Source organism: Tachypleus tridentatus, chromosome 6 (assembly GCF_004210375.1).
Source record: "Tachypleus tridentatus isolate NWPU-2018 chromosome 6, ASM421037v1, whole genome shotgun sequence".
NCBI lineage: Eukaryota > Metazoa > Arthropoda > Merostomata > Xiphosura > Limulidae > Tachypleus > Tachypleus tridentatus.
Window position 1 is genome coordinate 150,927,086 of NC_134830.1, and position 25,673 is coordinate 150,952,758.

At 35.8% G+C, this 25,673-nt stretch overlaps 1 protein-coding gene across 1 annotated transcript in view; it reads right to left on the reverse strand.

Annotated features, from left to right (window-relative positions):
• LOC143254050 (sodium-dependent nutrient amino acid transporter 1-like) overlaps nt 1-25,673 on the reverse strand; it is a 49,558-nt gene that overhangs the window by 22,256 nt on the left and 1,629 nt on the right. The window contains 4 exon segments of the mRNA XM_076508789.1: nt 1,057-1,118; nt 2,051-2,214; nt 2,711-2,842; nt 5,313-5,478. Coding sequence (XP_076364904.1) covers nt 1,057-1,118; nt 2,051-2,214; nt 2,711-2,842; nt 5,313-5,478 — 524 coding nt within the window.

Below are 25,673 nucleotides of genomic sequence, written 5' to 3' on the forward strand. Positions count from 1 at the left end.
ATAAATTTAATGTATTCGTTCTTATGAAAAATATTATAAATTTGATGTGCCACCTGTAGTGGCAAACTTCCAAATTTTGATTCCCCCATAAAGTTATATGCAAGGCGGGTGGTCAACAGCGCCTCCGGCCAACTCTTTAGCTATTCTTCTCTGTCCGAATAACTCTTTGAATGACACTTTCATAACGTACCCACGGCCTCAAAGTGCAGAACAAAATTTTTACAGCAACGGGACGCGAACCATGGATACTTTAATTCACAGATCTGGTACATTAGTCTTTAGGTTACGTCTTGAATGAAGTTAAAACAACATAAAAAAAAAAAATACGTGCAAGGCATCTGCAATGTTGCTCGAAATGGAAAGAGATGGGTATGTTTGTGGGGATGGGTAAGGAAGTTACTTGTTTAGAATTTTCCCGTAAAGTAGCAGCAGGGCTATCTATGCACAGCCCTCCCTAATTTTTAATTAATAAAATAGAGGGCAGGGAGCTAGTGATCATCGTTTATCGTCAACTCTTGAATAGTTAAATTTTTATTATTAAATATACATAGGTTATTATTTTGTAACTAAATATGGTGACCGTCCCTGAATGTGGTGAACATGAAGTTCAGTAATAATCCATTTTAGGTATGGAAACACGTGTTTGGTTCTGTTATACCGATTGAGCTATCAACATGTCTGCTGCAGTGTATTTAAACTACAATATACAGCTAAGAAACTGTAATCCGTTACAAATTCTATAGATGGCGCTGTTAAACCGAAAATAAATATGAAACGCTGGTCACTAGTGTTTCGTTGTTGTTAAACGCACAATCTGTGCTTTGCCCACTACGGGGTTCGAACGCTAAATTTTAGCATCAGAAGTTTTAAGGCTTATTGCTAAGCCAAGGTTGGAAAGGGATAGAGTATTAATTTAAAAAATAACACTTTTTTTTTACTTAGCCTTTCAAACCAGCAATCTCACTTTAAATGATGTGACGATTAGATATATTAATATTATTATTATATACTAATTATGTATCAAAGAGAAATATAAGAACAACACAGATAACTTACTAGAAGAACTGTTCTGCAGCAGACGATCGATTGAACAGGTTTGTTGTTTCGTTCGTTAAATTCTATCAAAAAAGTAAAATAGAAATATTTTCAATAAACTTTGAAATGTTCCATTCAAAATGTTGTTCAATTACATTAGGAACGTGCACGTGAACTGAAATTTACATTAGTTGATTAAGAAATAAGAATCATTTCACATCGGTGTGTGTCTGTGTTTGAGAATGTATTTAACTTCATTTCCTTAACGGCTGAGTTTCCAGACGAGACGGTGTCTGTTGTCGATAGTTTGTAATTAAATTAGTGTCCCATTGTAAACATGTATTTTCGAGTTGATTTCATTTCCACGCATACAACTAACAGCGGATAACTTCAATGTTGTTGTTCTTGTTTTTTTAATTATGACCAGCAATATGTTGCGATTTTGGTCTTGCATAATTTATGCGACAATTTATGTCGCAGACAAACCTTTCCGTTTGTCGGCTGTAAATCACAAAGCTGTACGATGGTCTAGCGGTGTTCTACCCAGCGTGAGGATCGAAACCGTATTTTAAAGTGTTATAAACCTGACCTGTTATAAGACTTACCGCTGAACTAGCGAGGGTCAAAACATCGTCTATTAAGTCAAAAATAATGGTAACTTCTCTTTTCATTGTCAACTCTACCATCTAATTATTGATGTTGCCCTCCAGTGATTGTTTTTGGATTTCGGGCAAAGCTACTCAAGGGCTATATGCGCAAGCCGTCCCTAATTTAGCAGTGTTAGACTAGAGAGAAGGCAGCTAGTCATCACTACTCACCGCCAACTTTTGGGTTATTCTTTTACCAACGAATAGTGGGATTGACCGTCACATTGTAACGCCCCCACGGCTAAAAATGGTGCGACGGGGATTCGAACCCGCGACCCTCAGATTATGAGCGCTAAATTTCGTAAGGACTTAGATAAAATCCTTCAGTGTTGCTTACTTACGCTTTCACCAAACATTATGCAACTTACCAGTTTGTGATCGTAGCACGTATCATCTGCCCAGGTGGCGTCACACTCTGCCCAGGGAAGCTGAGCCTGCATTGAACAGACTATATAAAAGAGAGTTAGACTCATGATGTAGGTGTAGAAAACGGTGAAGTAAAACCCTGTGAGCATCTGTCCAATTCCAATACCTGTTGGAAACAACTCTTGTGAGTAACGTAAAGAAATTCGACCAGAAGGTAACGAACTACTGTTTGTATTTAAGAGGGATCTCGAGAAATTCAAACTAATTTTGCAAGTACTGTATTGGACGAGAATTTTAGCGAATGAGCTATTTTAATACCATGGTTAAATTCGATAAAGCAAGGAGGAGTAGAACACGTTAAAACGTTATCTTGAAAGTTCTTTTGTCTGTTTTCAGATCAAAATTGACCGAAATTAAAACTGAAATAATAGAAAATGATAGTTTATATAGAAAACTCCACACTAAGAGGCTGTAGTAACAAAAACAAATAGGCTTATCCACGGTTGTCAGATACGAACTGTAAAGAACTCGTCCAACCAATAGAAGCCACAATTAATGTACAACGGTCTCAGTAACTGTTGCTATGGGACACTAATAATTAATATGAGTACGTGTTTTACCTAAACTAAAACATTACTGTTATTTAATTTAATAAGACATACCTCTAAGTGCTGGCACACAACTCCACACTTTGACCATGCTGCGGCCAGAAAACTGACCAATGCATAACTCGAAGTAATAAACAGGCTTCCCTATCAGGAACAGCACGACAAAGTAGGGTATAAGAAACGCACCTGGCAGAAATAACAGACAAATAGTTGTGATTAATATGCATATACAATAGAATATTGAAGTAACTATAATTCAATTCGTTGAAACGATTTTGAAGCCTCACCATGTCGTTACAGTCTACGTCGTCACGTTCAATCATGATCTGTCGGCTCAAAAGTTGTCATGCTCAACGAACATCACTCTTCCCGACGATTCCCTCAATCCATCTACTGTTCGAGGATGTCAGTTTCCCAGCGCCTCTTTCAACAGCATTATTATATATAAAACCACATACCCCTTGACCGGTACGCCTTCCTTTAGAATAACACGGATACCCAATTTATTCTACAGCTACTTGAGATATGCGACAGTTGAACAGAAGGTATGAGTGAAAGCTATGTACTAGTGAACCTATACCCCACTGGACGCATTTGAAGGCGAAGGTCATTCTTGATTATATTGAGTATTGTAACTACTGGCCTTTGTGTTCATAGATTCTTATTTGTTGCGAGATGGTGTACTTTGCTTATCACAGTACGTCATCTTTCTGGATCGTCCTGCTGCCCCATGTTGATCCATATTATTTTGTTTTCCAATGACATTAAGTTAAATGCACACAATCGTCTTGGGAATTATAACTTCGTGATCTGAGTGTATGAATATTTTACGTGGGAATGGGTTGTTAAATACTCTTCCCCAAAACAATTAATTTGGGGTGGCAACACGTCATTTACAAAACGCCAAACAATCTCAAAATGTAGTTATGATACATGCCGTCCCACAGCGGCTTTGTATCGGCCGTGACTGTCAAAAATTATTTTAATATAACATACTCTGCCCTGTACGTGTGCTTATCAGAAATACCAATTAAAACGGTTTCGATATTTTACTGTAAGATCTACAATAAAATCATAACAAATAGAGTAAGTACGAATCGATTGATTTTTTTTAAATTATATCGAGACGTGTTCGGAACAAAATATGATACACCTAAAGAAAAGCTCAGCAATCAATCAGTAAAATTGGTAATAACCTATAGTACAAAAACACCAAACGTGAACAAATTGAGAAAATCTCTCTTATCTAGATAAATTGTAGTTGAATAAATCTCATTTGAAACCAACGATATCCGGTTAAAAAGTGTTGACCTTTTTGTGTCATAGTTCAACGGGAGTAACAATGTTAATCTGTGATAATTTCTCACTTCTAACAGATAAAATTTTATAAAACATATAAAGCATCATTATTGGAACACGATTGATGTATGGATACCTTAAAATATTAGGTTGTTCACAAGTAAATGTCGTTTTTGAACTGCGAAGTTTGGAAAAGTATAAACCAGTGTTGTAAAACATGCTTTAATCAAAGTAAGCACCATTTGCTTCAACACACTTTTACCAACGTGTAACGATGCTGTTTATACCCCTGATGTAGAAATCAGAGTTTCTTTGGTCAATGAACTCATTGGAAACTTCTTCTGTAGCCGTCTGGTTTTGAAAGCGTTTATTGTTCAAAAAGTTGTCAAAGTGCTTACAAAAAAAGAAAATCTGTAGTAGAAAGGTCTGAGGAATAAGGTGGGTGATGCAGAACCTCCATTCCCAATTCTTTCAATTTTTGGAGTGTCATCCTTGACAGGTCTCATAACGCCGATTTTGTTCATCTTCAGTCAGCTCATGCGGAACCCACTTATTCAATGCTTTTGTCTTTCCAATCGCACTCAGGTGGTTGGTAATGCTTGATTTGCTTATGCCTAGTTTTTCTGCAAGCTCACGTACTGTTGTGCAAGGGTTTGTCTCAACTGCTTCCCTTAATGTGTTTTCATCTAAAGATGGCTTCCTTCCACGACATGTCAAGATTTTCATCTCCATGTCGAAACCTTTGGAACCAACACGGAACTGTCCGCGTAGTTTCGGTAGGTTTTCGTCCAAGCTTGAAGTCGGAGAGAAAAATCAGACGAAAGTCCTTCTTTCCCATACCGCCATGGGGGTTACGAAACTTACTGTGAGTAGAGTTGAAACAGCAGACAATTAAGACACTTTGTAAGCGACAAACGTTGCCAATCAACGATAAGTCACTTAATATTCATCTTCTAAATGTCATCGTGAGAATTCCAACACTCATTTCTAGACAACCTAATATTTTTATCTCTGATAGGTTACTTCAGTCACGCAGAGGTCGTCTTTGATTGGTTGTCAGATGAACTATGATACTTGACTGCACCATGTGATTCCAAAGCCTTTATTATTCTGGGTAAATTTTATATAGTCGTGTAGGTATTAGAAGATAGGTAAAACAAACAAACGAAAAACAAGGAAGAGGAAATCGAGAAATCGTATAGAACAGAGTGAAATAATTCACACCATATTATCACCGCGATTTTAGTTAAGTATGTTAACCTTAAAACACAAGTTACTGTTAAACATGACAACTATTTAGAAAACCCCAAAACCAAAATACAATAACTTAATTAAAACTAACATAAATATCTCTCACCTCCACCATTGTCGTAAGCTAAACTTGGGAATCTCCAAACGTTTCCTAATCCGACTGATATGGAGATACAGGATAAAAGAAACTCCACTCCTGTAGACCAGTTACCTCTGTGCTTCCGGTCTTCTCGTTCAGGATGTTTTACACCTTTTTCCAGTTTACCGGAAACCTAGCGGGGTTGAACACAACCATAAGAAATAAGACAAGTTTATTTACAGGGGCCTGGCATGGCCAAGCGCGTAAGGCGTGAGACTCGTAATCTGAGAGTCGCGGGTTCGCGCCCGCGTCGCGCTAAACATGCTCGCCCTCCCAGCCGTAGGAGTGTATAATGTGACGGTCAATCCCACTATTCGTTGGTAAAAGAGTAGCCCAAGAGTTGGCGGTGGGTGGTGATGACTATCTGCCTTCCCTCTAGTCTTACACTGCCAAATTAGGGACGGCTAGCACAGATAGCCCTCGAGTAGCTTTGCGCGAAATTCCAAAACAAACTTATTTACAGGTGAGGAGTGAACGTGTTGATATATTCAGCTGGAAACCAAAGAAAATTATCAAACACAATTCATTCACAAACTTTAACAATAAAGAAATAACATAAACAGTGTACGTTTATTTATTATTAAGCACAAAGCTACATAGAGGGAAATATTACACAAACAGTACGACAGAGAAATGTTGATTATAAAGTAGTTATTTTAATTAAATAGTGTATCCCAGATAAACAATGCACAGAGCTAAAAACTACATTATACCAAATGGTATTCTGTGTTTTATTACATTTTAGCTAACATTTATGAGTTATCACATTTCAGTTTGTTTTTATTTTAGTATTATGTCAAGATAATATATCCTTAATCGAAAACGTCAAACTCTGTTTGTCTTGAATTTCTCGCAAAACTATACGAGGACTATCTGGGTTAGCCGTCCCTAATTTACCATTGTAAAACTGAAGGGAAGGTAGCTAGTCATCACCACCAACTCTGGGATCCCTCTCTTAACAACGAATAGTGACATTGAGCATCACATTTTAACGTTCCCACGGTTGAAAAGGCATGTGTGGTGTAGAGGAGATTCGAACCTACGACCCTAATATTATAAGTTGAATACCCTAACCACATGGCCATGCCGGCTCGTCTTCACTGCTTGCGGACATTCACCTTTTTATAACCATCAGTGACTTGAAGACGTATACTTCTTATGGAAACAATGGCTTCCAATTTCGGTTACTCCTTACAGTGTAATTCAGTTCAAGATTTCCTGTCACTTTTGTAATTCAATACTTCGTCTTATCAGCAACCAACCAACAGATAAACAAAATCGTTTTGTATGTTAATGACAGAAGGACATACGTACACACACACACACACATAATAGCACTATTTAAAAAAAAAACAACGTATATTTAAATAGTAGTCAAAGGTGACTATCGGTTATGATCAGAACATATTAGATAACAAATGAATTTTGACGTTTAGTATTTTGATCTAATCTGTCTCTGAATCTGACAATGCTACTACACAAGTGTTTGTATTAATTGCTGATACTAGCCCCATCTTCATAATGACTTGAAAATTAAACAGCGACATCTCACAGCCCAACAGTCTCGTTCTATCAAATCAACAGCAAAGGCATCAAATCGATAAAATTACAGTTAAGTAAGTAAAAGAGCTCGCTCATTGAAAGCTAACTTCTTATCTCGAGTATAACGTAAACGTAGTTGTTTTCTGTACTGATCGTTAACCCTAAATTCTCCGATATCTTTTACTTCAATGACGTCACATCTTATCAACGGTACTAAAAAGGTTCGTTTGTTTAGAATTTATATGAGAGGCTATTTTAACATGGGTGTCCCTAATTTTTAAACAGATAGACTAGACAGTCGAAAAGTGGTATTTGACGGTTACTCTCATAGCACACCTACAGCGGCAAAAAATGCGAACGAGTTTTTTGCGGTAACAAGACGAGAACCAGTAACGCCTGGCTTCCCACTAGGTCATGTCTCACCCCTATTCACAATGTAAATACCAATGACACTTTTGTTAAATAATCGGTAATAGGTTATCAACTGAATAAAACATTTGCTCACGTTCTTGAATAATTACAAAACTGTGTGTTGATTTGTTAAACAAGAGGTACGTTACATTAAAACAATTTTAAATATGCAAATCTACAAGGCACGCGACAGTCAAAACGAATATGAAATTGTCGTAGAACGTACTTGTGAGAAATAGATGTTGAATTTATTTCACGTTTTGTATTTAGTGTGATGCCACCAAAACATATCTGTTTTAGGGAGAGTATGTAGTTATCCTTTCTAAGGAAATATATCAGTAGATTCAGGCCACAAACATTTGTTTAGATCAGGGATTTAAAATTTCTAACATGGGTATGTCAATTGTATTTAACGGTACTGAAAAATAAAATAATATGAATCAACTTGGTGTAACGGAACCATCTAGAAAGAGACCTACTACAAGTCGTACTTCAGCCGTGATAAGCAAAATATGGCGTTTTGTAAAAGGTAAGAATCCAGGTACAACAATATACAACATAATGAAAATGGATCTCAAAATGAAAATGAAAAAAAAAGAAGAGATATGGGTTCATCAAAATAAGGCTTCCAGTCATATCTCTAATTCAAAACCGTTGTGTACCAAGAAGTTATAGAACAAAGTGAATATTCTTGTTATTTTATATAAAGATATACCAGTTAAACTGCATATATATTTCCGAGCAATCGGATTGTTAAAAATGGCATTGGAAATCGTTTATCCTCGTAGACTAAGTGGATTATGAAAAGCAACAAGACGGAATAGTGTGCTTTGGATATGAAAACCTTATAATGAAACCTTTTCAAATGAAAACTACATTGAAGCTATTTCCAAGCTCCATGAGGGCTATCAGTACTAACCATTCCTAATTTACAGTGAAAGACAAGAAGAAAGGCAGCCAGTCAACACCATCCACCACCAACTTTTGGGCTACTCTTTTACCAAAGAATAGAAAGATTGACAATCACATTATAACGTCGTACGGCTGAAAGCGTGTTTGATGTGACGGCAATTTAAAAATGAGACCCTCAGATTGTGAGTCAAGCACCCTAATCACCTGGTCATGCCAGGCCTTGCTTAAAAGATTCGGGCTTATAGGTACGAATATCTCTTGACGTTTCAATATAAAATCAATTAAGATTTTCTATTCTAATTTAACTGGGAATTCGGGACACTGACAAGTAGAATTAAGTCACGTGTTCACATGCCTAGCGACACCTTTGCTCAAATCCATGTATTAAAATAAACTTAAAACCTTAGAGAATTTACAATCTAGGCAAGCGTAATCAGAGGTGCAGTATGTGAATTTGCACAGAGGAACAGATTCTTGAGCAACAAAAACGTTGGATCAGTCCTGTTAATGATCTACTGCTAATTTTAAGAATTCCACCTTTTTCATTGATAACTCAACTACATTTGAAAATTATGCATCAGTTTCTACTTAATTTATAAGCCTTATAAAAATGACATATACATATATTTATTTGTAAATATGAAAAATAAAATGTTAACAGAAAGTAGAGGTCGCTGCTGCAATGAATACCAGTTGTATAGATTTGAAAACGATTTTCAACTCCTACGTTAATTGTTAAATTAGACTGCTTCATTTGGCTATAATGATCACAATAACAACTAATATAAGGAATGAAAATTGTTTTAAAACAAACCAACTAGGTGTCACTTTACTTGTTTCTGTAGTATTTATTGCAGGAATGATCGCCAATTTCCATTACAAGTTTTTTTTCCTTTTAATTTGTTCAGTTCGTCCATAGAATGGACACAACATTTATAAATTTTAATTTAACCATGTCCCTGATAGCTATAACTTTCACATTAATTAAAGACCATAGTCAGAAATTTAAAAATATAATCTTTACTTTGGCCTATAGATAAGTGTATAAGTCTGCTAAATTAGGGAGTAAATTTTATAAATTTATGATGAAAAAAACCTATAACTCCAACGCTTTCGAAAGGCGGATCTTTCTTCTTTCTGATCAAACTGAAGTGCTCGAGCTATAAGGTTTTTATTGATTTTTATCAAGACTTCTTGAACTTGCATGATTTTCCAGCATCATGAATATAATTACCTTATAATTATATACTTATAACTTGTATACTTTAATTTTAGAAACTGTCGCGTTTATTCATCGATACGTAGCGACATCTGTTAGCCTGAATTGAGTTCAAATATATATAAGTACATGCATGATATGTTTACTATTTATATTTGAAGATTATATGTATATATTTTTATCATCGGGATATCAAAAGCAGATTCCCCAGATCAGTTAAGAAAACTGGAAAAATCTTGTAGCGAAACTCCGAACCATCTAAGGTCTAGTCCTGCTGTGTTTACTATTTATATTTGAAGATTATATGTGTATATTTTTATCATCGGGATATCAAAAGCAGATTCCCCAGATCAGTTAAGAAAACTGGGAAAATCTTGTAGCGAAACTCCGAACCATCTAAGGTCTAGTGCTGATGACGTGATCTGGTAGAAAGGTAATAGACAAAAACGTTCCTGTTTTAGAAATGTGTGAATTGTTATACAGAAATGTGAGCGACCTTTCTAGCGTATCATTGGTATATATGCTCATAATATATCTTAACCAATCCTCTGAATGTTAGCATTTTCGCTCGGAATTTCGGTATGGTAGTTTTTCGGTACTTGAATTATTGGAAACCTCAGTAATTAATAATATTTAGTGCTACTGTATTTAATAATATTATCATGGCTAAAATGTAATAGATTGATGCTAGTTTAATTTACAGAGAACATGCGTGCACAGAGATAAAAATTATCTTTATGCATGTGCGCGTCATAAATAACTTTCGAGAAAGATAACGTGGACTCACGTGACTTTTTATTATCAGAACTCTCACGTCATTAAGAGTAAAGTAAATATTAACATTTCTCCGAAATATACTGTCCCTTGTTAGAAGTCGGATGTTGTAAAAATAGTACTCAAATGACCCTAAAATGCTCCATATAATAATAGCATGAAATTAATATCTTGTAAGATATCCAAAAAGTGTTAATAAATCTTATTATCCAACTTAACTGTCGCAAGCACCAACACGATAAAGGCACTGCTTATAGTAATTTAGTAACTAGTGATGACAAAATTGTACGTTGTATTTACTTTTAGACTGGCCTGGCATGATCAAGTGGTTAGGGCACTCGACTCGCAATCTGAAGGTTGCTGGTTTGAATACCCGTCACACCAAACATGCTTGCCCTTTCAGCCGTGGGGGTGTTATAATGTAACGGTCAATACAACTATTCGTTGGTAAAAGAGTAGCCAAGAGTTGGCGGTGGGTGGTGAGAACTAGCTGCCTTCCCTTTAGGCTTACACTGCTAAATTAGGGACGGCTAGCGCAGACAGCCCTCGAGTAGTTTTGCGCGAAATTCAAAAACCAACAAACTTTTAGACTAAAATATATATGTAAAAACGGCTGGTATGAATAGAGAAAGCTTTATGTAGAGAAGCGAACAACGTTTCCACCTTCTTCGATCATCGTTAGGTTCAAAAAGAAAGAAAGAGGTAACTGACTGATAGCTGATCACGTGTTTGAAGGCGATTGCGTAATTGAGTGTAGGAATGTAGAGGGCATGCTTAGATGTTAGATTATATTTATCAATATAGGTATAAAGGTGTTCCTTTGTATTGGTTTATTTTGGGCTTGAGTTGCTGTATAAGTAAGGCTTCTTTAATTTTGCGTTTGTTTATATTTGTTTCTTTATTTAGTATTTGAGTGTTTTCTATGGTTATGCTGTGTTTATTTGATTTGTAGTGTTCGAAAACGTGTGAAGGTGACTTTTTGTTTTCTTTGAATCTGGTTTCCATTTTTCTACTTGTTTCTCCAATATAGAAGTCGTGGCAGTTATCACATGGTATTTTATAAATAATGTTGGTGTTTGTCAGGCGCCTTCTTCTCCCTCAGTTGCAAATATTTTTTTCTTCTAATTTCCAGGTATGTTTATGGCACAGATCATCTCAACCAAACTGATAAGTTCTTCTCCTATTGGCTGTTCACGGAGTTGTTTGAGTTACAATTATCGTCGGCATGTTTTTATTTCCTTCCTTTAGAAAAGGTTATGTTATGAATAGTTACAGTGAGCTGTTATACTAAGGAATCATGAACTTACCTGAAGGGTCGATCCACTCCTTTCTGGCATGGGAGTGGTCCTTCGTCACGTGGATAGTGTGACAGCCTAAGGTAATCTTTCGCTTCTCTTTGTGGGTATTTCGGTATGTTGAAAAATGTTTATACCCAGGAGATTCAGGTGCAAAAGACCTCTTCCTCCATCTCTACCTTTCATTTCAGCTACTACTATGTTGGAGTGCTTTAGGGCCAGAGTTACTCACAGTACTCCGGCCCTTTTCAGAGCAATGTCCTTATATTGTCTTGAGTTGCAACTCAAGACCTAAGATAATAGAATTTTGGTTTGGTTTGTTTTAAATTTCGCGTAAAGCTACAAGAGGGCTATCTGTACTAGTCGTCCCTAATTTAGCAGTGTAAGACTAGAGGAGGGAAGGCAGCTAGTCATCACCACCCACCGCCAACTCTTGGGCTACTCTTTTACCAACGAATAGTGGGATTGACCGTAACATTATAACACCCTACGGCTGAAAGGGCAAGCAGGTTTGGTGCGACGGGGATTCGAACCCACGACTCTCATATTACGAGTCGAGTGCCTTAACCACCTGGTCATGCCAGGCCATGGAATTTTGTATATCATGTAAGCCTATATTTGTTCTGCTATGAAATATAATATGCATTTTGAAACCTTCTAACAAATACCAAGCAAAGAAAGCTGAATTCCAAAGTTGATCAGTATTCGAGGTATTTAATTACAAATAAGTATCGGAACAGAGTCGAAACGTTTCTAATTGAATATGTAGGTTAGGTACTCATTGTAATATATCAACTGAAATAGAAGGTTCATATATGTATGTATGAGTGGGATTTTGGGCCAAAATGTGACGAGGGGGAAGTTAAAGGCTGACTTAATTATTATGAATGTGATATGTATAATATATTCCAAAATGGGACAGCTGCTCCCCTTTGTCTCTTGTAATCCCCCAATAAATATATGCAGGTGTTTGAGTGCAAAGCTACACAATTGGAATTATACATTGTGTCTACCGTGGGAAATCAAACCCCAAATATATGAGCTTTGTAAATCCATACATTTGCTACTGACCTGCCGAGGACATTAATGTACGAAGTAAATATACATATTTATAGACAAGTGTAACATAAACTGAACAATTTAATATTTTATATATTAATAGGCTAAAAAATCATCGTATAGTAAACAAACACATTTAATTATGAATAATACCAGTGAACAGTTACAAAATTTAAAATAATCAAAACTCTATACCCGTTTCATATCTTAACATCACTACTTAATGAATATTCTGGTTTACTTGCAGCAGGGCACAAAGCTGCGGAATGGACTATCTCTTCAGTGTCCACCACGGGTACGGTAACAAGGCTTCAGCGTTAAAAGTTTTTAGGCTTAACCTGAGCTAGCAGGGGCCTATATTATATCATGTAATAAATTAAAACAAAACGAAAAAATTTGCACAGTTGAGAAAAGACAACACTTACTGAAACAATATGTTTTAATTTACAAACAAACCTTATCAACACAAATAAAACTGTATTTCACAGAAGATTTAACATAAAAAATAAGCAAAAACATATTCGAAACATTTTTTTGCATTTTTATCTAAGTCTACGGATTTACAACGCTAAAATCAGGGGTTCGATTCCCCTCGGTGCACTCAGCAGATAGCCCAATGTGGCTTTGCTATAAGAAATTACACATACACAATATGCCTTTGTTGGACTATAATCATTTTACAGACTTAATTGAATTATCGTAAACACAGTGTCTATCTTCACTTTATAGGCTTAATTTAATTATCGTAAACACAGTGTCTATCTTCACTTTATAGGCTTAATTTAATTATCGTAAACACTGTGTCTATCTTCACTTTATAGGCTTAACAGAATTGTCGTGAACACTGTATCTTCATTTTATATAGTTAATTGAATTGTCGCGAACACAGTTGTTATCTTCTATTGTTTAAGTCACACAAGATGTTAAGTAAGAAGTACCAATAACTATCTTTTTCTAGCTCAAATAATCTTCAAGTATGACTGGTAATATTTTAGAAGACATTTTACCTTGCAGTGATGGTGTAACTTCCTTCTCGTCACACCCTGTAGTATTTTAGACTTAAGATAATTATTTTCACCACTTGTATTGGTTTTTAATTCTGAACTATTAGTATTTATAATATATATATATATACAGTTACAACAGAAAGTGTTCGTACCCATGCGTCGTGAGTAGTTTTCTCCTCATAACTTAAAAAGTATCATGATTAGGATAATGAAAGTACAGTATATTATAAATATTATACTAACACATATCTACATATATTTGTATGTAAATTGAACGACAAATAAACTATTTATAAACAAATAACCAAACATAGAAGGGACAGAAAGTGTTCGTGTGTCTACTTTAATGGTCGGTTGTACAGTCTTTCAGATGAATTACTTGGCGCAATCTCTCCTCATAGCCCTCCATGATCGTTTGACAGTACTCTGACTGGTATTTTCTTCCATTCTTCTTTACAGAAGGCCTCCAAATCTTGCAAGTTTTTCGGATGACACTGATGAACCTTGGTCTTCAACTCATGCCAAACGTTTCCAATTGGGTTGAAATCGAGTGATTGCGATGGCCACTCCAGAACGTTTATATGATTCCTCTGCAACCAGAATTGCATATATTTCGATGTGTGCTTAGGGTCATTGTCGTGCTGGAAGATCCAACAACGCCCAAGCCGCAAGTTCCAAGCATCATTCTTGATATAAGTGACTAATATATCAGCGTACTCTTCTTTTTTCATGATTCCGTTGACGCGGTGAAAGCTGCCTACACTAGAAGAGTTGAAGGAACCCCATAGCATGATCGAGCCACCTCCGTGTTTAACTTTAGGGACGGTGTTCTTTGGAAGATTTCGTTCCCCTTTCTTACGGAAAATATGGCGAAAATCATTGTGGCCGAAAAGCTCTATTTTAGTCTCGTCTGACAAAAGAATACCCTTCCAATAGGTAAACGGTTTATCTACATGCTTTCTTGCATACCTCAATCGTGCTTCTAAATGAACAAGCTTTAAATATGGAGTTCTACAAGGCATGCTTTGAACCTAGAAGAGTGTAACATGTTCGTAACTATAGAGATGCTTACTTCAACCCCAGTTTCCCTTACCAGTTTCTGTATGTCATTACGTGTTAAACGAGGGTTCCTACTAACTTCTCTGAGAACCTTCTTCTTGGTTCTCTCCGGAATTTTGGTGGGGCGTCCGGAACGAGAGAGGTTAGCAGTTGATCCTGTAAGCTTAAACTTGGCAATTATGCTTTTAACAGTAGATTTCAGCACATTAAGTTGTGTAGCAATACCGGAAAGAGACACACGAGACTTGTATTTTACAATAATTCGGTATTTTAAATCACTGGACAGTTGTTTCCTGTTTACCATGAAGACCAAGCAGATAATGTCGGAGACGGCGCTAAATTGCCGGAAGTACATTTTTTGCTGGCTAAATTCCAATAATTATGAACCCAGTGTCTAGTTCTGGAAAGGTATAATGTAGTTTATTCGCCAAACTAAACAAAACTTTTACGGGAATATCAGTTGTTTCACACTCCGAACTGTACGAACAATTTTTGCTCCTCTTATTTTTGGTTATTTGTTTATAAACAGTTTATTTGTCGTTTAATTTACATAAAACTTTATGTAGATGTGTGTTTGTATAATATTTATAATGTATTGTACTTCTATTAGCCTAATCGTGATACTTTTTAAGTTATGAGCAAAAACCCACTCGGGACTCAGGGGTAAGAGCACTTTGTGTCGTAACTGTTTGTATTTATCAGTTAAATAATATGTTTATATCTCGTCCCACTAAAAACCAATTTAGCATATCTAAAGAACCAGGTGGTTAAGGCTCTCCATTCGTAATCTGAGAGTCGAGGGTTCGAATCCCCGTCACACCCAACATGCTCGCTCTTTCAGCCGTGGGGGCGTTATAATGTGACGGTCAATCTCATTATTCGTTGGTAAAAGAGTATTCTAAAAGTTGGCGGTGGGTGGTGATGACTAGCTGCCTTCCCTCTACTCTTACACTGCTAAATTAAGTACGGCTAGTGCAGATAGTCCTCGTGTCGCTTGGCGCGAAATTCAAAACAAACAAGCAACTCATCTAAGAAGTTTAAGCGAATGAGAAAACAGTCATATATCATTTATAGTCTATTCGAGTGCAAAAGAAAACAAAATGGCGCAAACACTAATGAGCAATATAAAGATGTATATGACATCTTTTACTTTGATACATTCTCTAATAGGCTTAAAATGTTAATGGATTGTACAGGAATTATTTTATGTGGTTTATTTAACTATTTTACCCTATTGTTTATATTAATGTATTAATAACAGTTTTGTCGCATTATTAATATTATATTCGAGATTTTCAACATTAACATATCCAGGACAGCTTAACAACGTTCTTATTTGTTGTTGTTGCTCATTGTCTTAAGAACATATTTTGACGTGGAAGTGATAGGGAAGGGGTGAAATTAAAAATTCTGAAATCAATCAGTTCTCAACCAGGTATAAACATTAGAAAAAATTCTGAAATCAATCAGTTCTCAACCAGGTATAAACATTAGAAAAAATTCTGAAGTCAATCAGTTGTCAACCAGGTATAAACATTAGAAAAAACTCTGAAGTCAATCAGTTGTCAACCAGGTATAAACATTAGAAAAAATTCTGAAGCCAATCATTTGTCAACCAGGAATAAACATTAGAAAAAACTCTGAAGTCAATCAGTTGTCAATCAGGTATAAACATTAGAAAAAATTCTGAAGTCAATCAGTTGTCAACAAGGTGTAAACATTAGATAAAAACTCTGAAGTCAATCAGTTGTCAACCAAGTATAAACATTAGAAAAAACTCTGAAGTCAATCAGTTCTCAACCGCGTATAAACATTAGAAAAAACTCTGAAGTCAAACAGTTCCCAACTAAGTATAAACATTAGATAAAAACTCTGACGTCAATCAGTTCTCAATCAGGTATAAACATTAGAAAAAATATATACTGTAAAATGAGGCAAATGTTGGAGGGCTGAACCTTCATCTGTTTAGTTAGGGGGTGTAAAAGTTGAAAAACCAAAAATTCCATGGAACTAACAGTTAGGCTACTACAGCTTAAATAAAATCCAACAATATTAAGAAGTACTTATCGCTTTTCTGTTGAATTTTAAACAATATTAAGAAGTACTTATCGCTTTTCTGTTGGATTTTAAACAATATTAAGAAGTACTTATCGCTTTTCTGTTGGATTTTAAACAATATTAAGAAGTACTTATCGCTTTTCTGTTGGATTTTAAACAATATTAAGAAGTACTTATCGCTTTTCTGTTGGATTTTAAACAATATTAAGAAGTACTTATCGCTTTTCTGTTGATTTTAAACAATATTAAGAAGTACTTATCGCTTTTCTGTTGGATTTTAAACAATATTAAGAAGTACTTATCGCTTTTCTGTTGGATTTTAAACAATATTAAGAAGTACTTATCGCTTTTCTGTTGGATTTTAAACAATATTAAGAAGTACTTATCGCTTTTCTGTTGGATTTTAAACAATATTAAGAAGTACTTATCGCTTTTCTGTTGGATTTTAAACAATATTAAGAAGTACTTATCGCTTTTCTGTTGGATTTTAAACAATATTAAGAAGTACTTATCGCTTTTCTGTTGGATTTTAAACAATATTAAGAAGTACTTATCGCTTTTCTGTTGGATTTTAAACAATATTGCGTTATGGCTAACTATTCTTTCTGTATACAGATAAACTGACGTCAGTCATCGGGTGGAAAGAGAATAAAAATACTTGTTTTACGGTGGGGAGATGGTGGATGGGCTAGCACCATCCCTGAAATTTGTCTCCCCTAAAACTTTCACGTAAATAGTATAAACTAAAATCTGCAATATGTTGACTCACAAGGAAAAGCCACCAAACAAATTATTCTCTAATCTTCAACTGTTCCTTTTGTCCGAACAACTAATCACAGTAGGAATGAAGAAAATTGCGAAGCTACTCAATCACGTTGGAGCGTGATGCCTCGAGTGCAGAGATGAACAGATAAAACACAGAAGCGATACTGTAAAACATTAGCACACTTTACAAACAACACATTAGATCGGTAAAGGAATATGCCTGTCCTTATTGGACAAACGTAGAATCAACTCACATAAAGAAATTACAGACAGTACAAAACGGAATATTCACCACGACCTGCATAGTACCAAGATCAACAAACACTAATTTCATACATACACTCGTAGATATTAAACCAATGAAAGATAAACTCCAAGATCGCTCGTTACAATACTTTGATTAAAAATCTATATGAAAATTACTCATTAACCGAAATAAGTCGCTATATTATACATAATGACAACAGTCCTCTCTCTCTCTCTCTCTTGGTATTTGGAAATATATATTTGTATACCCAGGAGGGTCAGGTACACTATACCCCTCTCTGTAAATCTTGGTATTTGGATATATATATATTCGTATACCCAGGAGGGTCAGGTACACTATACCCCTCTCTCTCAATCTTGGTATTTGGATATATATATATTCGTATACCCAGGAGGGTCAGGTACACTATACCCCTCTCTCTCAATCTTGGTATTTGGATATATATATATTCGTATACCCAAGAGGGTCAGGTACACCATACCCTTCTCTCTCTCTAGGTATTTGGGTATATATATATTTGTATACCCAGAAGGGTCAGGTACACTATACCCCTCTCTCTCTCTAGGTATTTGGAATATATATTTGTATACCCAGGAGGGTCAGGTACACTAGATCCCTTCCTCCTTCCATTACTTAGTTGGAATGGACTGATTAATACATTTAGAGTAAATACAAAATGGCTGAAGTAATAGCGTAACTTTAAATTTGGTCCTTTTCAGAACAATGTCCATTCATGTTGTTCTTTTATTTTATTTATTTATTTTTAATAAGTCTAGAACGTAAGTTGCCAGTTTTATTTTACCACTATTTTATTATTATTATTTTAAATTTTATTTTATCTTAATGATCTAATGTATAGATTTAACGGGGAAAGGTGTTTAGGTCTCTCTTCATCATATATGCAATATCTGTCTAGTTCACATAACAACTCGTTTTTTCGCCAGTATTTATCAAAATATTTTATTGTACTATGTAGAAGTCTATCTGTATTGTTCGTGTATTTGTATAATTGTGCATGAATTTTGATGAAGTGGTTTTAGGTACTTTGTATGTTGATGTAAATAGTTAGTATATTCTGTAATGTTTGGAGTTTGGTTTGTAGTTGTTTTTCACTTACATTGATCCATGCAGGAGCTGCATAGTCTATTGCAGGTCTAATGTATGTCTTGTATGTTTTAATAATGCTTTCTGGTGTTTTTCTGTAGTTTTTATCAGAGTCCTAGCATAGTTTATTCTTCGCCAAATTTTAGTTTTTATGTTATTTACATGTTTTATTCAGGAAAATTTAGAATCATATGTTAACCCTAAAAATTTTAGTTTTTATGTTATTTACATGTTTTATCCAGGTAAATTTAGAATCATATGTTAACCCTAAAAATTTTGCAGAAGCGGCAGTCTGGAGAAGCTTTCCTTTCATGTAGATCTGGGGTTGAACATTTTTATGTTTCGTAGGTTTTGAAAATATTACTAATTGTGTCTTCGCTGTGTTTATTTTCATTCTATATTTTTTGCAGTATTCACATAATCTGTTTAGTTGTGGTTGTAAGTTAGTGGCTGTTATTTCTGATGTAGGGGCACTTTTCCAAATTGCTACATCATCAGCGAACTGTAACGCATATCCATTGTTTGGGTCTTTAAGTGGCATATTGTTTACAAACATGATGAATAGAATAGGACTAACCACCCCTCCTTGAGGGACTCCAGCTTCTGGAGTGGAGAACTCCGAGAAAGTTCCCTCTACGTTTATTCTACATTTTCTATTTTCCAAAAAGTTTGATAACCAGCGAATAATTCCTCGCGGTAGTCCCATTTCATACATACGGAACCGAAGACCATTGTGCCATACAGTGTAGAATGCTTTCTCGATATCGAAGAAGCAGGCAACAGTGCATTCTTTTTTATTAAAGGTGTTTATTATTGTTTCAGTTAATCTAATTAAATCATCTGTTGTTTGTCTATATTTTCTAAATCCGTTTTGTTCTTCTGGTAATTTTAAATTAATCTCCAGAAATGTGGAGTCTATTGCTTATTATTCTTTCAAGAATTTTGCCCACACAGCTCGTCAGGCTGATCGGTCAAAATTGTTTGGTTTATTGGCTGGTTTTCCTTCTTTGTGGAACATTAAAATATTAGCTTGCTTCCAAGAAACTGGGATGTATCCAGAGTATAGAGACAAATTAAATATTGCTAATAGGTGGTCAAATAATTTTGGAGTGCCTTTTTTGAGAATTGTTTGTATTCCATTATTTCCTGGTGCTTTATTTTTGAATTTTTGATTGCTTGTTCAAGTTCATTTAGTTTGATTTCTTTGGTGAATAGTTGGGTATATGTATTATAAGTGTTGCTGTTCATAATGTTGACTGGAAAATGTGGTTTATATAATTCTATGTTATTTGTTACGTGGTTGTTTATTTTATTGTAGTAATAATAGTTGTTCATGTCCGGGTCATTATGTGTTTTAAATGTGTTTTGTAATTGATGTTTGAAGGCTTCTGCTTTTTCTTTGTTGGTTTGTGCTAAGGTGTTGTAATATTCCAGTGTTGAGTATTTTCTTGTCGTGGGTTCATTTGTGAATCTTTTTAAGTGTAGCCATAATTTACTTGGGGTCGGTTTGTTCATTTAGTTGGGAGCACAAGTTGTCCCATTTTTCTTGTCTTAGCTGTTTAATTTCTGTTCTAATTTTATTTCTAATGTTGTTAATTTGTGTTTTTATTTCTTGTTCTCTTGTTGCCATGAATAGTGTTCTTAATTGTCTTCGTTGTTTATCATTGTTAATAGTTGGTTGGTTGGTTTCCATCCATTGTTTGTGGTTGTATATTGTTGTTTTGATGTCAGTAGCTACTTTTAGAAGACACTCCATGATTATTTGACTGTAACAATCAATTTCTGATTCGTTATTCGCTGTATGTTTAATTTTGTCTGGTGGTATGTTGTCTAACACTTTTTGAAATTCTTGCCAATTTACTTTCTTGTAATCAAATTTGTTTTGCCTACAGATTTTATCTTTATGGGGGGTAGGATCGAAGACGCACCATATTCGGAGATGGTCGCTGTCAATATCGTTTCCCGCATTAAAATTTATTAGCTTTTGTCTAACATTAAAAGAGGTGAGACAGATGTCTAGGATATTATTTGAATTAGTTGCATAGATACTATGGGTAATAAGGGATATGTTATTATTATCTATGAATTGTAATAGGTGTCTGCCATTGGAGTTAGTGGATTTACATCCAAAGTTCTTAGGTTTGCTATTCAGATCACCTATTACAATTGTATTTTGGTTGTGGGAAAAGATGTTGTATATTAGATATATGTCTATACACTTTGTTGGAGAACAGTATAATCCTGCTATTGTTATTATCGAGTGGTTTTCTAAGAGGATATCAACCATTATATTTTCATTGCTGCTGTTCATTTGGATTTCAGTAACGGAAAGATGGTTTTTATATAGTAACATAATTCCTCTGTTGATGTCTTATTTCTTCTATCTGTTCTTATTGATGTATAGTTACATATTTTGAATCTATTCTGATGATAAATTAGTGTTTCACTTATTATAATAATATCAGGGTTTATATCTGTTATTAAGTCTTCCACTCGTGTTTCTTGGAAGTAAGTGCACCTTGGATGTGGTACTTAGAACTGTGAATTTTAAGATTTTAGCATCTATCCTGTGATTGTTGTGATTAGTTGTGGTATGTGTGGTGTTATGTGTTTATGAATAGGTCTGTGCTAGTTTTCGATGGGTTCGGTTTTTTAAATTCTGTAATGAACTCTGTAAGAATGTTTTTAATTAAGTTTACTATTAGACTTGTTTCATCGTTTGTGTTTTACAGTACGATTGTTGTTTTCTTGGTTGCTTGTTGTATCTGTGATTTTGTTAGGTTCTTGTAAATTACTTACTGTTTTGGTTGAATTTTGTTGTTCTTTTGTTAGCGGTTTTGGTTGTGTTTTCTTTCAACTTTTGTGCATATGTAATTTGTCCTGTAGTTGTGTGTGTTTTTGTGTTATTGTGTTTGGTGTGTTATCTTGGGCCCGGCATAGCCAAGTGTATTAAGGCGAGCGACTCCTAATCTGATGGTCGCGGGTTCGCATCCCGGTCACACCAAACATGCTCTCCCTTTCAGCCGTGGGGGCGTTATAATATGACGGTCAATCTCCTTATTCGTTGGTAAAAGAGTAGCCCAACAGTTGGCAGTGAGTGGTGATGACTAGCTACTTTCCCTCTAGTCTTACACTGCTAAATTAGGGACAGCTAGTACAGATAGCCCTCGAGAAGCTTTGTGCGAAATTCAAAAAACACACCCACAGTGTTATCTTGTGTTGGTTTTGTTTTTATTTCATAAATGCGTTGTTTTATCTGTTTGTATTTGTCGCATTCTTTATAATTTGCTGTTTGTGTTTCTCCGCAGTTACAGCATTTTGGTGTAGCTTGTTCTTTTTTACAAGCAGATATGTGGTGTTCACCGCCACATCCGTAACACCTCGATGTTGCTAGACATGCCGCTGAAACGTGTCCATATCGTTAGCAGTTAAAACACTGTGTAATTACAACTGCTGGTGTTTTTAGTTGTTCCACTTGGAATATTTGGTACCACAAAATGATACCATTGTTTATCAGTTCCAAGATATTGTAATGTTGTTCCATGTCAACTCTTATTAAATTTGTTGCTTTATTTGCGACCTTGGATACAATTCTTTCCACTTTGGTGTATGGTATATTTAGGTTGTGTAATGTTTGCTCAGTATCCTGTTAGAAGTTTCTACTGCTTGAAGAAGGAATTGTCTCCACATCAGTATGAAAAGTTTCTTCTCCTTCAGGAAGGAACTGTCTCCACCTCAGTGTGAGAAGTTTCTTCTCCTTCAGGAAGGAACTGTCTCCACCTCAGTATGAGAAGTTTCTTCTCCTTCAGGAAGGAATTGTCTCCACCTCAGTATGAAAAGTTTCTTCTCCTTCAGGAAGGAACTGTCTCCGCCCCAGTGTGAGAAGTTTCTTCTCCTTCAGGAAGGAACTGTCTTCACATCAGTGTGATAAATTTCTTCTCCTTCAGGAAGGAACTGTCTCCACCTCAGTATGAGAAGTTTCTTCTCCTTCATCTTCGTTTTCTGAATTTTCACTTGAATTACTTTTTTATTACATTCTAGAGATGTTAATTTTGCTTTTGCTACATTACACAGTGTCAGTAACGGGAATTTTTTTTTCTAAATTCGAAATTAATCCTAGTTTTTGGCCACCAAACGAACCAGACTTACTTTGTTTATTTTTCAGGCCACTCGTTGTAGATGTTCCGGACTCGTGGCTGTATATTCTCCTGCAGTAATCAGCATCGATTTTTTCTTGGCGACTTTTTCGCTCTAGTTGGATCTCTCTTTCTTCTTCAACTGGGGCTGTTTCTTACAATATGGGTAATTATTTTGACCAAGTGGGTATAGTGGTTTATCTTTACCATATAAGTGAAGGTGGTTATAAGTTTCCCTATACTATTCCTATTTCCTCAAGAGCTTGCAAAAACTCACCTATCTCTTAGCTCACTCTCGCCAAATAGTCCCCAAAAGTCGACAACAGACCTAAGATTGTTTGTTTACTTTCTAAAATTCGCGCAAAGCTACACGACGACTATCTGCGCCTGCCGTCCCTAATTTAGCAGTGTAAGACTAGACGAAAGACAACTAGTCATCACCACCCACCGCCAAATCTTGGGCTACACTTTTACCAACGAATAGTGGGATTGACCACAACATTACAAAGCTCCAACGGCTGAAAGGGAGAGCACGTTTGGTGCGACGGGGATTCGAACTCGCGATCACGAATCGAGTGCCTTAACCACCTGTCCATACCGGATCAATAGTCCTAACTATCTCTTCTCACACAATGCTTACCATAATAAAAAGTCCATCTGTACTAAGGCCCGGCATGGCCAAGGGTGTCAAGGCGTGTCACTCGTAATATGAGGTTCGCGGGTTCGCATCCTCATCGCGCCAAACATGAACGCCCTTTCAGCCGTGGGGGCGATATAATGTGACGGTCAATCCCACTATTCGTTGATAAAAGAGTAGCCCAAGAGTTAGCGGTGGGTGGTGATGACTAGTTGCCTTCCCTCTAGTCTTACACTGCTAAAATACACAGATAGCTCTCGAGTAGCGTTGTGCGAAATTCCAAAACAAACAAACAAATAAACCATCTGTACTAGTACAGATAGCCTGTTCATAGAAGTCGTCCACCTCTCTTGAATAACTTTGTAGCATTTCGCATTTTAACAACAACCGTAACGGAGAGAAAAAGAGGGCTAAACCTCACCTCACCCTCGCAGGCACCCCCCCCCCCTCAGTGGCACAACGGTATGTATGCGGACTCACCCCGCTGAAAACCGGGTTTCGATACCCATGGTGGGCAGTGCACTGATAGCCCATTTTGTGGCTTTGTGCTTAATTCCAAACAAACCAAAATAAAAAAACGGCCAAACAAAGAGAAGACTTTGTAACTGATAGTGACACGTAAAATTTGCCAAACATTGTAAATCGTTTTTTTTTCTCGACTTTCATATTCTGGTATACCTGTTTTACCAGTTTATATTTCTATATTGCATGTCAGGGTTTGTTGTATGTCTCATTTTATTGTCACATGTTCAAATCGCTATGTGCCTAATGTTCTTTTTCCTCTCTAAATCAGAAACATGTGCTTTATTTCTCCTACTTTTAGTTGTTTTTTTTATCCAAAATATCAGAATGTTTTATTTTACTAAGGTCGCTCATAAAGTAACGCGGCGCGGAACAGCTAGGGGGTTAGGGCGCTCGACTTCTAATCCGAGGTTCACGGCTTCGAATCCCCGCCACACCAAACATGCTCGCCCTTTCAGCTGCGGGGACATTATAATGTGACGGGTCAACCTAACTATTCGTTGTTAAAAAAGAGTTGGTGGTGACAATTAGCTGCCTTCCCTGTAGTCTTACACTGCTAAATTAGAAATGGCTAGTGCAAATAGCCCTCGTGTAGCTTTACGCGAAATTCAAACCAAAACGAACTCTTTTTATATGAATTTTGAGATATAATAAATGTTGTATATTTGTCATACAGCTCACTATATTTTACCTAGTGTTAGCTCCATAATATTCGTTAATCCCAACCTATGTTTCTTAATCTCTAATCGCTGAGTTCTATTTCAACACATTTTCGATAGACGTTTCATTAAATATTTATAAATTTATTTATGACTTCGATCTCACAACTCTTTCAACTTAGGCCTAAAAATTAGAATTACACTACATCGGCAGCTTAATTCAAAGATACATCTTAATTATTAACATGATTTCATTCTAACCATTAACCAACATCTCTGTGTAATAAATAAAAAGCAAACATGGGGCATTTGAATGTGACGGTCAATCCCACTATTAGTCCAAGAGTTGGGTGGATGGTGTTGAGTTGCTGCCTTCTACCTGACCTTTCACAACTATATTAGGGAGGATTAGCGCAGATAACTCTCGTGTAGCTATGCGCGAAAAAAAATCAAATATGTTTAATGAAAACTGGTAGAAATGCCGAATTTCGGCAAGCAAACCACTAGTATATACATGCACTGCTGGCCAAAATCTTAAGGTTAATGAACATAAAGAAAATATATGCATTTTGCATCGTTAGACTCAACTACTTATTTGAATTGAGCTTCGAAAGATGAAAATAAGAAAAGGGAAAATAAAAATAAAACTTTTTAGCATTTAATAGGGAAAATGTGAACACTATAAAATTAGCTTAAATACCAACTGGTCAAAAGTTTAAGACTATAATGAAACGAAGCGTCAATCGGTAAACACGTAACGAAGTTTAGTAATTTGTGTTCAAGCATTAGCGTTGTCAACATCTCCCACTGACAACTCCTGTGATACATTGGGTAAAAACATGGCAAAGGATAAAAGGTTTAAAGAGTTTGAACGTGGCAAAAGCAAGGTCTCTCTCAACGT